Source organism: Cibotium barometz, chromosome 47 (genome assembly GCF_041138505.1).
Source record: "Cibotium barometz isolate CiBa-2024 chromosome 47, ASM4113850v1, whole genome shotgun sequence".
NCBI lineage: Eukaryota > Viridiplantae > Streptophyta > Polypodiopsida > Cyatheales > Cibotiaceae > Cibotium > Cibotium barometz.
Window position 1 is genome coordinate 8,876,695 of NC_141092.1, and position 13,258 is coordinate 8,889,952.

Consider the following 13,258-nt stretch of genomic DNA (forward strand, 5'->3'; position numbering starts at 1 on the left):
TGGTTCAGTTAGAGCTATCATTGAAGCCCCTACAAACATGTATTGTGAGGTTTGTATTCTTGGAAAAATGCAGTGGGCATCATTTCCCAAAGATGGTTCAGTTAGAGCTATCCAAAAATTATAGATTATACACAGTGATGTATGTGGTCCTATGAGGATACCATCTATTGGGGGCTACCTCTATTTTGTCATATTCATTGATGATTATTTTCGGCAAACTTGGGTATATTCATTGAAACAGAAATCAAAGGTTTTTATGTGCTTTAAGCACTTTGCTGCTTTGGTTCACTACTTCGGTTCAAAATGCTTTTGCATGTAAGATTGGTACCCTGCGTAGTACTGATCGAGGGGGGAGTATATGTCTAAGGAGTTTCATGCATACATGGTTGATAACGGGATAAAACACCAATGTATTGTGCCATACACATCTCATCAAAATGATGTAGCTGAATGTAAAAATAGGTCTCTCATGGAGATAGCACATTGTATGGTTAAAAGTCAAGAGTTACCTCATGGTTTCTGGCTAGAAGTAGTCATGTGTGCAACATATGTTTTGAAGAGGTGTCCTACAAAGGCTTTGCATTCAATTACACAAGTTTTGAAGAGGTGTTCTACAAAGGCTTTGCATTCAATTACACAAGTTTTGAAGCTTGGAATGGCAGAAAGCCCTCTGTGGCTCATTTATGTAATTTGGTTGTCTTGCTTATGTACTTGTGCTTGCCTGAGCAACTTCACACAGAAAGCTTGATGATAAGGCTGTTAAATGTATTTTTGTGGGGTACAGCTCAGAAAGTAAAGGTTATTGTCTCTATCATCCTGCTACCAAAAGCGGATTCTTGTCACATCAGTAGAGATGTTATATTTGTGGAAGATGCAATTCAGCCCTTGCTCTAATGTAAAAACACTAAAACGTATGTTCGTAGGACATACTCGATACTCTCCTTCCATTATTCAATGCAGGACACATTGATATAGAGCATTTGGGTAATCTTAGGAATGCTGAAAATCAGCCCACACAAGTTAAATTAGCTAGTTTTTCAACCCACATATCAGCCTATTAATGAGGCAAATGTGGATGATCCAGTTGATGTGAGGGAAGTAAAACACAGTAAAATGTCTGTTTGTAGGACATACTAGACACTCTCCTTCCATTATTCTATGCAGGACACATTGATATAGAGCATTTGGGTAATCCTAGGAATGCTGAAAAATAAGCCCACACAGGTTACAAATCAGCATGTTTTTCTGCCCACAGATCAGTCTATTGATGAGGCGAATGTGGATGATGCTATTGATGAGGGAAGTAAAAATTAGTAAAATGTATGTTCGTATAGGACATACTCGACACTCTCCTTCCATTATTCAATGAAGGACACATTGATATAGAGCATTTGGGTAATCCTAGAAATGCTAAAAATAAGCCCACACAGGTTATAAATTAGCATGTTTTTCAGCCTATAGATCGGACTATTGATGATGAGGAAAATGTGGATGATTCAGTTGATAAGGAAAGAAGGGAAATTGTGGAGTCTAAAAGTATGCCAAAATGGCTGGTGCAAACAATACGTGACATCAAATTGGCCACTCCTTTGCCTAGCAAAACACGTGTAGGCTCTCATCATGCATCTCTTGTTTGATACATGTTATGCTCTTATCGGCAGTTTATGAAATTGGATGAAGCAAAGGAATCTGAAAATTGGATGATTTCTATGCGATCTGAGTATGATTTGATACTAAAAAATGATACATGGGATTTGGTAAACTTACCTCTTGGCAAGAAGGCCATTGGTACAAAATAAGTTTACAAGCTCAAACGTAAAGCTGATGGTAGTGTTGATGAGTGATACAAATCTAGGCTTGTTGCAAAGGGTTATGCACAAGAGAAAGGCATTGATTATGGTGAAATCTTTGCACCCACATGTCGTATGACTACCATGTGGACTATCATTGCATTTGCAGCACATAAAGGTTGGAATGTACGTCAGTTGGATATCAAAACTGCTTTCTTGAATGGAGATTTGCATGAGAAGGTATATGTATCTCAGCCTCGTGGTTTTGTTTAGAAAAGTCAGGAATCAAAAGTATGCAGATTGAAGAAAGCTTTATATGGTCTTAAGCAAGCTCCTAGAGCATGGTATGAAAAGATACATGCATACTTGGGTGCACAGGGTTTTTGCAAACAAACAACCCAAGTGACAGTCCCCTCTATATATTAAGGGGACTAAGGATGTTTTATTGGTCATCATGTTATACGTTGATGATATGCTGCTCACATGCCCTAATGATGATCATATTTCAGCTTTTATAGTAGCTAATTTATAGAAGTCTTTTGAGATGTCAGATCTTGGACTGTTGCACTATTACTTGGGCATTAAGTTTTGGCAGTGTAATGATGGCATTGTTATGTATTAGACGAAATACATAGATGCATTGTTGAAGAGGTTCAATCTTGAAGACTGTAAACCTGTGGCTACACCTATGGAGCCAGGTTTATGACTAAGTCTTGAAGATGCAAGTGACTCTTTTGATGTTGGCTTGTATCAAGATGCTGTTGGATGCCTTATCTTTTTATGTAACACCAGGCTTGACATTTAGTATGTGGTATTAGTATTGAGCAGATTTATGCATAGCCCAGGCAAAAAGCATTGGCAATATGTCAAACGGGTGTTCCGTTACCTAAAAGACACTAAGCACTTTGATTTTATCCCAGGGGGGTAAATCACAACTGCATGCATTTATAGACTCAGACTGGGCTGGATGTTATGACACACGAGTGTCTATGAGTGGTTTTTTCTTTCACCTTGGTGATTCATGTATATCATGGCTCAGCAAAGAAGCAACCCATTGTGGCCACTTCTAGCTGTGAAGCTGAGTATAGGGAAGCATTTACAGCTACAGTTGAGTGTGTTTAGCTCATGTGCCTTATTGATTTGGGTATTGGCAAGTCTTTAGCCACTACCATCTTCACTGATAGTTAGAGCACTGGCAGAGGAATCCAGTTTTTCATGCTCGCACAAAGCACATTGAGGTGCACTATCATCATGTCAGGGAGAAATGCTCTGGTAGGGGAAATCAGCTTAGCTTATGTGCTGACACATGACAACTTGGTAGATTTGCTCATAAAGGCTCTCCCATAAGAGAAGTTTGAAGCTTTTCGCAAAGCTTTAAACTAACATCCCTGTAGGACTAGTTTGGGCTCCCTATCTTCATAGTAAAAAGAGCCTGACAGATCTCTGTTCTTCTAGTGCCAGCTCACCCCTTGTTCACATCATCACTCCCAAAGGGAATTTGTAGCCATATTTGGTAGTGATGTGTGTGAACACAACACTAGGACCAGTCGAGGTACTTTTTCCCTCTTTAGGAGGTTTTTTCCCTTGTGCTAGTATACACCTATCTTGGGGTATACTTATCTTCTTTGTATAGCACACATTCATTATCTATCTATCATATCATTGTGTGCTCCCTTGAGCTTCTCCATTGTGTGTGTGTGTGTGTACATTCATGCAACCCTATTAATATGGTAGTGATGTGTGCTTCCTTGAGCTTCTCCACTATGTGTGCATTCCTGGAACCCTATTAATATGGTAGTGATGTGTGTGAATACACTAGGACCAGTCGGGGCACTTTTTCTCTCTTTAGGAGGTTTCCCCCCCCGTGCATACACCCATCTTGGGGGGTATACTTATCTTCTTTGTATAACACACATTCATTATCTATCTATCATCTCATTGTGTGTTCCCTTAAGCTTCTCCAATGTGTATGTGTGTGTGTGTGCATTCCTGCAAACCTATTTCTAACATTATCAAACACCAACTTGCGGTTCCCAATTATTATAAAAGATTTCTAGTGCTCTGGACAGGGCACAAGTTTGGTGTTGGCTCCTAATTTCCTTCGCCTACCTTAGTTGTGCAGCTTTTGAGTCCTTCTCTTTTTGGGTTAACTCTTCTACCTAGCAGAACGATTAAGCTTTGGTTCATCGCTCGATGACATCGATTTTGGCCATCAACGCAGTGGGAGGAGGGTTACAATATATAATGTTTTGTAATTCCTCTCCCCAGTTGTCAATAAACTTACGATGTGCATTAAATACACCAACATATTGTAGCCATTAGGTAGTAGTTGTCCTCTCTTACAGCCTTCTATGATGATTAATCTCGCATAGCGTTTACGTCTCCATGGCCATTTTCAAAGATGCTCCTTCTTGTTTTGAAGAATTTCATCCCTTTCTTTAGATTGGGACTCAATATAAGATTTAGAGCTACTCCCTGTAGTTTCTATTTCACTTTTCATTGTTTCTCTCAAGATGTTGTCAGATCTATTTTGCTCGTAGTAGCGTAATTGAGGAGTTGGTGTTGCTTCCGGCCTTTGTTTCAGACTCCTCGCCACCATTGGTGCTTGTGTTAGAGTCATCCCATGTGGACTCAAGTTCACTATAACCAATCCCCTCAACATCAGAAGGTAGAGCATGAATCATTTGTAATGGCACAACCTGGGGATCTCCTCACTATCAGGTGTAACCCATGTAGATCCCAGCTAGTTCCCTAACTATAGGTTGTAGACATTATATGTATACAATTTAGATCATCTTCAGGCTCAATAACTTGTTTTTCAGCATCCTTGTAGGGTGGGTCCTTCCCTACATCGACCTCTTCTCTACAAGTATAATAGTCTTTGAATGAGTGGTAGTGTTCGAATGATTTTCAAAAAGTCCTTCACTACCCATAGGATATATGTGGTTAGTCACAAGATCAACCCCCTTGATGATGGAAAAGTGTCTTTGCCTCTCTCATGAAGGGGCATCGTAAGACCATTTCATACAATTCGAGTTGTTTGGAAAAGTCCATAAGGACACCCCTCTTGTTCAGATCTGCCTATTGCTTCCTTTAAGCTAGATTTCTCTTGTACTTTCATTATCTCAATCAAGGCCATATTAACAATGTGAGTGGAGGCCCTCTTTTTCTCTCCTCTATTCTCTTAGATTTGTGACCAACTATTGGCTCTTCTGTGATTACCAATGGAGCTTTCCCATCCAAGAGCTTTATCCATTTAGGATATGACCCCTTTTGTAGTGTTGTAGGTTTCTCTTCTTCATCATCTAATGAATTCACCTTTGTGGAGGTGGTATCATCGTTGGTGGTTGTGTCTGCTAAGATACTTCTTCATTGAAGTATAGTGTAGATGGAGCCTCTCCTCCACCTGATGAGGCTGATGATTGACAATTATCTTCTTTACCTTCGAATTGAACAATTAGTAAATCTTTGACTTTTTACTATATCCCAAGAAGAAGATACACTTCATGCTCCTGAAATCCCACTTAGTTCTAGATGGTTCTAGAACATGCACAAAATAAATGTCTTGAAATATGCAACTGAAGGTTTCTTACCAGAATAAGCTTCTTGAGGTATCATGCCCTTCACTAATTTTATATAACTCCTATTAAGGATATGCATTACAATGTTAACTACCTCGGTCGAAAAAGAAATCTTCATTCCTTTCCCTTTGAGCAGACTCCATGCCATCTCCACAATTGTGCAATTCTTACGTTCTACAACACCATTTTGTTGTGTGAGGTATGAAATCTCTCTTAATCCCGTGCTTCTTGCAGTAGCATTGAATTCACCTTCTCGATCTGTTTGAAACTTCTTCAGTCTCTTTCTTATCTCATTCTCTCCAAGCTATGCCATAACTTGAATTTTCCACCAGAGAATAGTGCCCTTGATTTGTTATCCATCACTCACTAATGCGGTCATATAGTTTTCACAAGCATGCATCCTACTTGGTAGAGTGCCTAGTCTATATAATCCTTCTCCTAACCATTTGGCCACATCTGGCCACATTTAGCCATCATCTAGTATCTAAACTAGGAATTGTTGAGACGAGTGACCAGGTGCTCACACTATAATGGCTACTCCTCTTATAGGGTACTATCGACGGCGGGTGCCCGGGTGCCCTTATATAGAGCATATTTGTCACCTGCAGTAACAACACGAGGGTGAAACATTGAACAACTGATTTTTCAATAGCTAATGAAAGTGATAAATATAATTGTAAGAAAGTTAAAAGTATGATCTTCATATTCTTATTAAGAGGTTAAATCATAGGAATGTCTATTCTAGCATTGCAATAATTTAAAAAATGATCTTTTTATTTTTAATGCTATACATTTCTTGTTTTAGATCCTGCTCCAACATCCCTCGAGTAAGATTAAGCAATATTGCCATGATTTTGATCTAGGGAAATGATTTTGCTAATGCAAGGATAGTAAGGCAAAATGACATTGATATAATACACACACACACACACACACACACACACACACACACACACACACACACACACACACACACACTTATGTAAATTTTTTAAATACATTACGAAAGCTTTCCTCTACTTTGGCTTCTTTCATTAAAGTAGCAACAAAAAATTACATAATCATATCATAGTTACTAGTCATGTAGGCGTGCACTTTATGTGTCAACCACTTTCTATTCAAGTCTCAAGAAGTGAGCATGGCCAATAATAGCCATGTAAGATATGTATGTGAATTAACAACAAGGTGATAGGAAACTAAGTAACAGGCTTACATAAAAAAGAGATAAGCACGACCAATCAACAGCCAACAGGTGGGAATAAACGAATAGGTAACATAGGTGAATCTTTAAGCAAGACCAAACATAGTTGATGACATCGATAAAACAAACATGAAGATAAGCAACTAGGCAATAAACTTCTTATAACATGATGATAATCAACCAGGCAATAAACTTCTAGCAATATAGGTGAAATATATAGAACGGCCACCAAGCAGCGAAACAAATGTTCATGCAACATAGGTGAAACAAATGTGGAGGCACAACAAGTGATATATTCATATAGGCAACCACGGAACAGACTTCTCAAAATAAAAAAAATAGGTAAAATAAACGGAGGGGGAAATAGGGCAAGCAACAACAGATATATCAAGATGGTGAACCCAATTCCGGATCATATATGAATATCTTTTTGCATCGTACAAGTGCATAAGTAAGTATGTCACAATAACGATCCCTTTCCTTTGAATAAAGTTGATATTGATATTGAAGCTTATCCAGTTTGGTAGCTTCAATCTGTCTCCTCATTAGCAATCGTGTGTTTTCACTCATCACTATTCTCTCTTGTTTGATGGCTTCCATCATTTCCTCCACATGGGAGTTCTCGTTTACATTTCAAGCCTTCACGATCTTTCTCTTGAGAGGGCAAGAAAAAGTTCTAGACACACCTTAGTACATTTTTTGGGGGGTGGAGATGAGCTACTTTATTAGTAGGTTATTTGTTTTGGGTGAAGGGTGACAAGGGGTCTCCTTGGTAGCCTGTTTGTTGGGGTAGATATTATAAAGGGTCTCCTAAGCAACCCTTTACATGGGAAAAGAACATTCTAATTGCTACATTAGTAACATCTTATTCTAAATCGACGGTTTGATGTCTTAGTGTTATTTCGTGGGAGATTCCTTTTACACTTCGGGAATAAGGATATAGACAACTGCTGAAGTGAGGTAGAAAGGATGATAATGGTGTTGTTCCTCCATGGTCGGCTTATATTTCTTGGGAAGACAACAATGTCAACAAATCAATATAAGTTCTTTTTTTTTCTTTTTTTATAAAAAATATATGTGTGGGAATTTGGAAATCTTGCGTTGCAAGATTCCTCCGATTTCCTCCTCCTTTTTGATTTTAAAGAGTTAGCACAATGGGCCCAAGGCAGAAAAATGTAATGTTCACCTCTAGTAGGGACTAGTAGAAGCTTCAAGCGATGTGAAAAGATAGACTTAAGGTGATGGACGTTGTGAATGTCTTCTACTTTCAATACCTGCTCTCACATCAAAAAGGAAAAGAAGTCGCAAATTATCATTAATTTGTGAATGTTATCATGCCACATACATTTAGAAGGATGCTGGTTATGGTGTTGTTCCATGGTCATGACTTATATTTCTTGGGAAGACAATAATGTCAACAAATTAATGCAAGTCCTTTTTTTCTTTTTCTTTTTTAATATCCTCCTTCGAGTAAATATGTGTGGGAATTCTTGTGTTGCAAGATTCCTCCATTTTCTTCCTATTTTTTGATATTAAAGAGTTAGTGGGATGGGGCCAAGGTAGAAAATGTTTACCTTTAGTAGGGAGTAGTAGAAGCTTCCAGCAATGTGAAAGGATAGACTTAAGGTGACAGAAGATATATCATGTACTTTCAATACCCACTTTCACATCAAAAAGAAAAACAAGTTGTAAAATTATCATTAATTTGTGAATGGTGTCATATCATATAAGTTTGGAAGGAGAGTACTATTAATAAAAGATGCCCAACAACTTTTGGCCCATAATTTACAACATTAAACCACATGCAATAATAAATGTCATCATGGTTTCAATACCTTCTCTCACATCAAAAAGAAAAACATGTAATAATTAACAACAGTAAAGTACGTGCAATATTAAATGTCTTTAAGGTTTCAATACCCTCTCCAATGCTAGAGACAAACTTTTCTCCCAACCAGTGAGAAAAAAGACAAGTTAGCATACAATCGGTTCCCTCTTCAAAATCTCATTATTAACCGGTTTTTATAACTAAGAACCTATAAATTTTATCAGTTTTTGTAAAGGCAAGAGTAACTTCAATCGGTTTTTTTTTAAATTTTAACCGATGCAAAATACACTAAAGGATGGCTTTTTTCTAGCAGCTACACTCTTTCAACAAACAAGTTACAAAATTATTATTAATTTGCGAATGGTGGTGTGCCACATACTTTTTAAAGGAGATTACTATTTATAAAAAAATGGCCAACAAGTTTTGGCCCATTATTTACAACACTAAAGCACATGCTATAAATAATAAATAATAAATGTGAAAAAAAATATATATATATATAAAGGATATTTAAAAAAATCATCCAATCATAGCCCTTAAAAACCACCTTTGACCTTAGCCCACTTCCTTGTTCTTGCAGGGGGACCAAAAAAAAGATGTGAATGGGTGAAAGGTCAGTGTATCAAGTTTGTACACGCGGTTTTGAGACTTGTGGACACGGATAGGTCGCTGAACTTCTTCTACCCACCAATTCGCCTGCTTGGCATCTACTGAAGATTCTGCTTGCTTTGTTCTGCCCCTCACATCTGTTCTCTCGAATCTCCAGCAAATGAAAGTCACTGTGGAAGAGCTCGATGTCTTCAAACTGTGCGGGCCAAGTCATCTTGTGGAATCTGGGGAGCCATGGTGAGTCCTCATTCCACACATCTGACAGCGTTATCACAGATCTCTGCGTTATCGATTGTGTGTACTGTGTGTGTGCCTGCGTGTGTGTGTTTTGGCTCCACAATCAAGCCATCTAATCCAGATCTACAAACCCACCATGCCGCGCAGGTCCCATAAGGACAGTCTGCGTGCGGCCATGGCTTGCTTGGTGCAGGCCGTGTACGCCCTGGACAAGGATAGAAGTGTCGTGAAGATGGGTTTGCACCCCTTGGCTCCTGATTGGCACCTTCCCTTCAAATACAAGCTCGTCAAGACCCTGCACGAGAAGGAGGATAGCGAGCAGATCGTCGGAGCCGTCTTCAAGTGGAGCAGGCGCCTGTCGCTGCTACGTGCGGGCGCCGCTCCCAAAGTCGTGGTGGCGCTTAGAGGTACCATCCCATCCGGCGACACTCTCAAGAGCGACCTGAGCGCAGATCTGGGCCTTCTCATGCTCCAGTTGCACACGAGCCCGAGATTCACAGTGGCCTTGAGGGCGGTAGAGCAGGCGGTGGCGCAATACGGGCCAGGAAGGGTGTGCATGGCGGGGCATTCGCTGGGCGCCGCTGTGTGCCTGCTGGTGGGGCGGACTCTTGCCGAGGAGAAGCGCTGCTTTATCGACGCCCACCTCTTCAACCCCCCGTTCCCCTCCCTCGATAGTCTTGTCAATCTGAAGGGCCTGGCGAGCGCCCTAGTCGCCGCCTTCTCCGACAGGCATGAGCAGCAGGAAGGGGGGGCGGCGTCCGCCTTGCCGCTTCATCTGAGGGAGTGGCAACCACATCTCTACGTCAACGCCCACGACCCAGTCTGTGCCACTTACGTCGCCTACTTCCAGAATGTGGAGTGTACTCTGCAGGCCAACAGCAACGCTGGGACGACGCTCTCTTCCGCCTCCAGCCTCCGAAGCGTGGTCCAGTCGTGGTTCGGGCGAGAGGCGAGGCCTTACCATCTCATTCCGTCTGCGTGCTTGCACTCTGTGGACATGGGTTCTCAAGGGTTCATGAAGGCCCACGGGATGAAGCAATGGTGGTCGCAAGGCGCGCCAATTCACAGCCAAGTCGTGGGCTTCGCTGTCCACCGACTTCCTGTATCCACATAGTCCGCCCTCTCCGCCGCCGCCTCGCCATCGCCGCCTCGCCATGCTCGAGCAAGGCATTTTCTCTCGTTGGTAATATTCTGGCATATTATCACTATACATTTGACATATTTTCATTTGACATATTTTCTCTCGTTGGTAATATTCTGGCATATTATCACTATACATTTGACATATTTTCAAGGGTTAAAAACTATACATTCTGGCATATTTTCAAGAATTAAAAACTATATGTAGATATAAATTTTAGTCCCCTACATTTCTAAAAATTTTAATGCTAAACCGTAACTTGTTTGGGCATATTCATGGACACTTATTGTGCAAAACTTGGCCTACATATTATCACTACCTCAAGAGTCATTCAAGGAATGTAATGGAAAAATTATGTTATTTCTTTAGGCTTCTTTAAGTGGATGCGTGGCTTCATTCCATGTAGGCTTGCAAGCCTAAAAGCCCGATCTTTCCGAACAAGCATGATACAAGAATTTTACTCAAGCAATCTCCCCCTTCTTGTATTTGAATGGGCAACAGATAGTGTGATTACCAAAAAAGACTTAATAGTTCTCCTATTAGTTTAATAAAAGTGGTCTACTTTCTATGAGTGAGGCTTTTTACTCAATGTGTGTTGGAACTTTCATTGCTTTTGACCACCCATTGCAAAGCTATGGAAAATCCTATAGTGTACGCCTTCATACTTGTTTTAGTTAGCTTTAACATATGAGAGGACCCTTGGAGTACACTTATTCCCTCTCCTCTCCTCCCATTCTCTATGGCATACTTTTTGAGTGCCAAGCTAGTGCTTGTCATATAAAAATCTCCTCTAGGATGTGTGGGTTTGTGCAATTGTATACGTGAGCATGAGGTCTTGAGAAGATGATTTCCCATGACCATTCAATGGCTCATAGTAGTATAGGCATTATTTTCCCAATGTTTAGAGTTCTATTCACATTTCTCGACATGACATACTCCTAATGGAGTGCTAGGTGAGTACTTGTCACCTAAAATGTCTCTTTTCAAGAATGTGTGGGTGTGTGTAGGTGTGAGTGCGAGTATGAGGGCGTGTAGGATCTTTTTCCCTATGAAGTGGCTTTAGCCCCATGGTAGAAGGGTAAATTTTTATTCCCAAGGTCGTGAGTTTGATTCTCATTTTTGGTTCTCAACATGCCTTTAAGGCTATCAGCATGTCACGTAATAAGTATCTTCTCTAAAGTGTCACGTAATAAGTATCTTCTCTAAAGTGTCTGGGTGTGGGTGGGTGTGAGTGAATGAGCATGGGAGCTTAGAAAATTAATTTCCTATAATCACCCAATGGTTGTAGGAGGGCAACCACAAATTTCTACAAGTTCTTGAGTGTAGGCTAGTACCTATCATGCAAAAAATAATCTTCCTCTTCTCTTTTGTGTGTGTGTGTGTGCACGCGCACACGCATGTGTGCGTGTGAGTGCACATACATGCAAGCATGCATGTGTGCATGTGGTTTGTGTAATGACCATATATTTTTGTTAAGGATAAAAGAATGTAGGCCAGAGGTTTATGCAAGGTGAGTGAGGGCAAGAGGTGTAAAGGAAAGCAATCTGTTTGAGTACAAGTCGTTAAAAAGGAGAGTTTTTTTTTTGGTAGTAGTAGAAGGATGCACACCATTGCTCATGAGATTGGGGGTGTGAAAAGCTACTCAACTTAGTCTTAGGCCACGGATATTAACTAAGGGCTTAGTGGTGTATATACACAAGGGATCGAAGGGGATTCTTGTAGATATAGAATGGGTGTGTGGGTTTACACACGAATGTTGGTTGCTATAGAAGGATATTTGGAACATTGTGTCATGTCTTTATTTTGATGTTTCCTTTTGCATTGAGCATTGAGCATTTTGAACACCTCTTTACATTGTGCCTTTATTTTGACAATTCTTCTAGTGTTGAGCATTTTGAAAACCTCTTTATCTATGTAATGTGTTTAGGTATGTTATGTACGGCTCGATTACAACATGTCTTGAATGAGGATGTAAAGTTAATGTGTTAAGTGCATTTATTTTCTTGTTTTTAAAAGTTAGAAATATAATGTATAAATTATCTTTGATATTTTTAAAAGTATAGATTTTCAAAGTTTTGGGAGAATTATAAAATTTCTAAAAATGGGAAAAATGAGAGATTTGCAAGAAATTAGGAGAATTGAGAATTGGATTTTTTTTTTAAAATTGAGGGACTTGGAAATTGAACGATAAATATTATTTAGGGTAATTATGAGAAAATAGGAGAATTGAAAGACATTGGGGAAGATTTTTAAATTTGGAATAACTGAAAAGTTTTCGTAATGGGAAAAAAATTGGTGATTAGGAGAAACTAGTATAAAATAAGGTTATTGGGAGAAGAGAGAGAGAGAGAGAGAGAGAGAGAGAGAGAGAGAGAGAGAGAGAGAGAGAGAGAGAGAGAGAGAGAGAGTATTACATCTATGCAGGTAAGATATGGCCTATGAGACATGAACAAGGGCATGTCATGTAAATACGTAGAAAAAGATTGGAGCACATGGCTCCATTCTAGTAAAAAAATGAGAAGGAGCTAAGCAGTAAATGTTCATTGGTCCCAGAGTACCTTAATAATGGAGAGAGAGAGAGAGATGAGGGAAGTAAGATGGTAGCTTCGACATGGGAGCAATACATGTATGGTTTGGGTGCAAACTAGGTGTTCATTTACCAACAACATCATATGGAATAAGGCGTCATTTTTAATTTGATACATTTGTGAACGTTTGGAACCTACACATGTAAGAACATAGGGAATGAATCTCACTACGATATGTTAGGAGCACAACAACATTTTCTAGCAGCCATCCAATAACGCATTGTCATGATCGATAGGCCATGATTCATCACCTTCTTAAGAATGATGTTCCTTGCGCTCTTGA

The 13,258-nt window shown here is 39.7% G+C and overlaps 1 protein-coding gene across 1 annotated transcript; it reads left to right on the forward strand.

Moving 5' to 3' along the window:
* The first annotated feature begins 9,028 nt into the window (after positions 1-9,028).
* On the forward strand, positions 9,029-10,464 carry LOC147611337 (GDSL esterase/lipase At4g10955-like). The gene is made up of 2 exons (XM_086784398.1): positions 9,029-9,246; positions 9,394-10,464. The coding sequence occupies exons 1-2, from the start codon at positions 9,170-9,172 to the stop codon at positions 10,358-10,360; spliced, it is 1,044 nt and encodes a 347-aa protein (XP_086640524.1). The 5' UTR covers positions 9,029-9,169; the 3' UTR covers positions 10,361-10,464.
* The last annotated feature ends 2,794 nt before the right edge of the window (positions 10,465-13,258 follow it).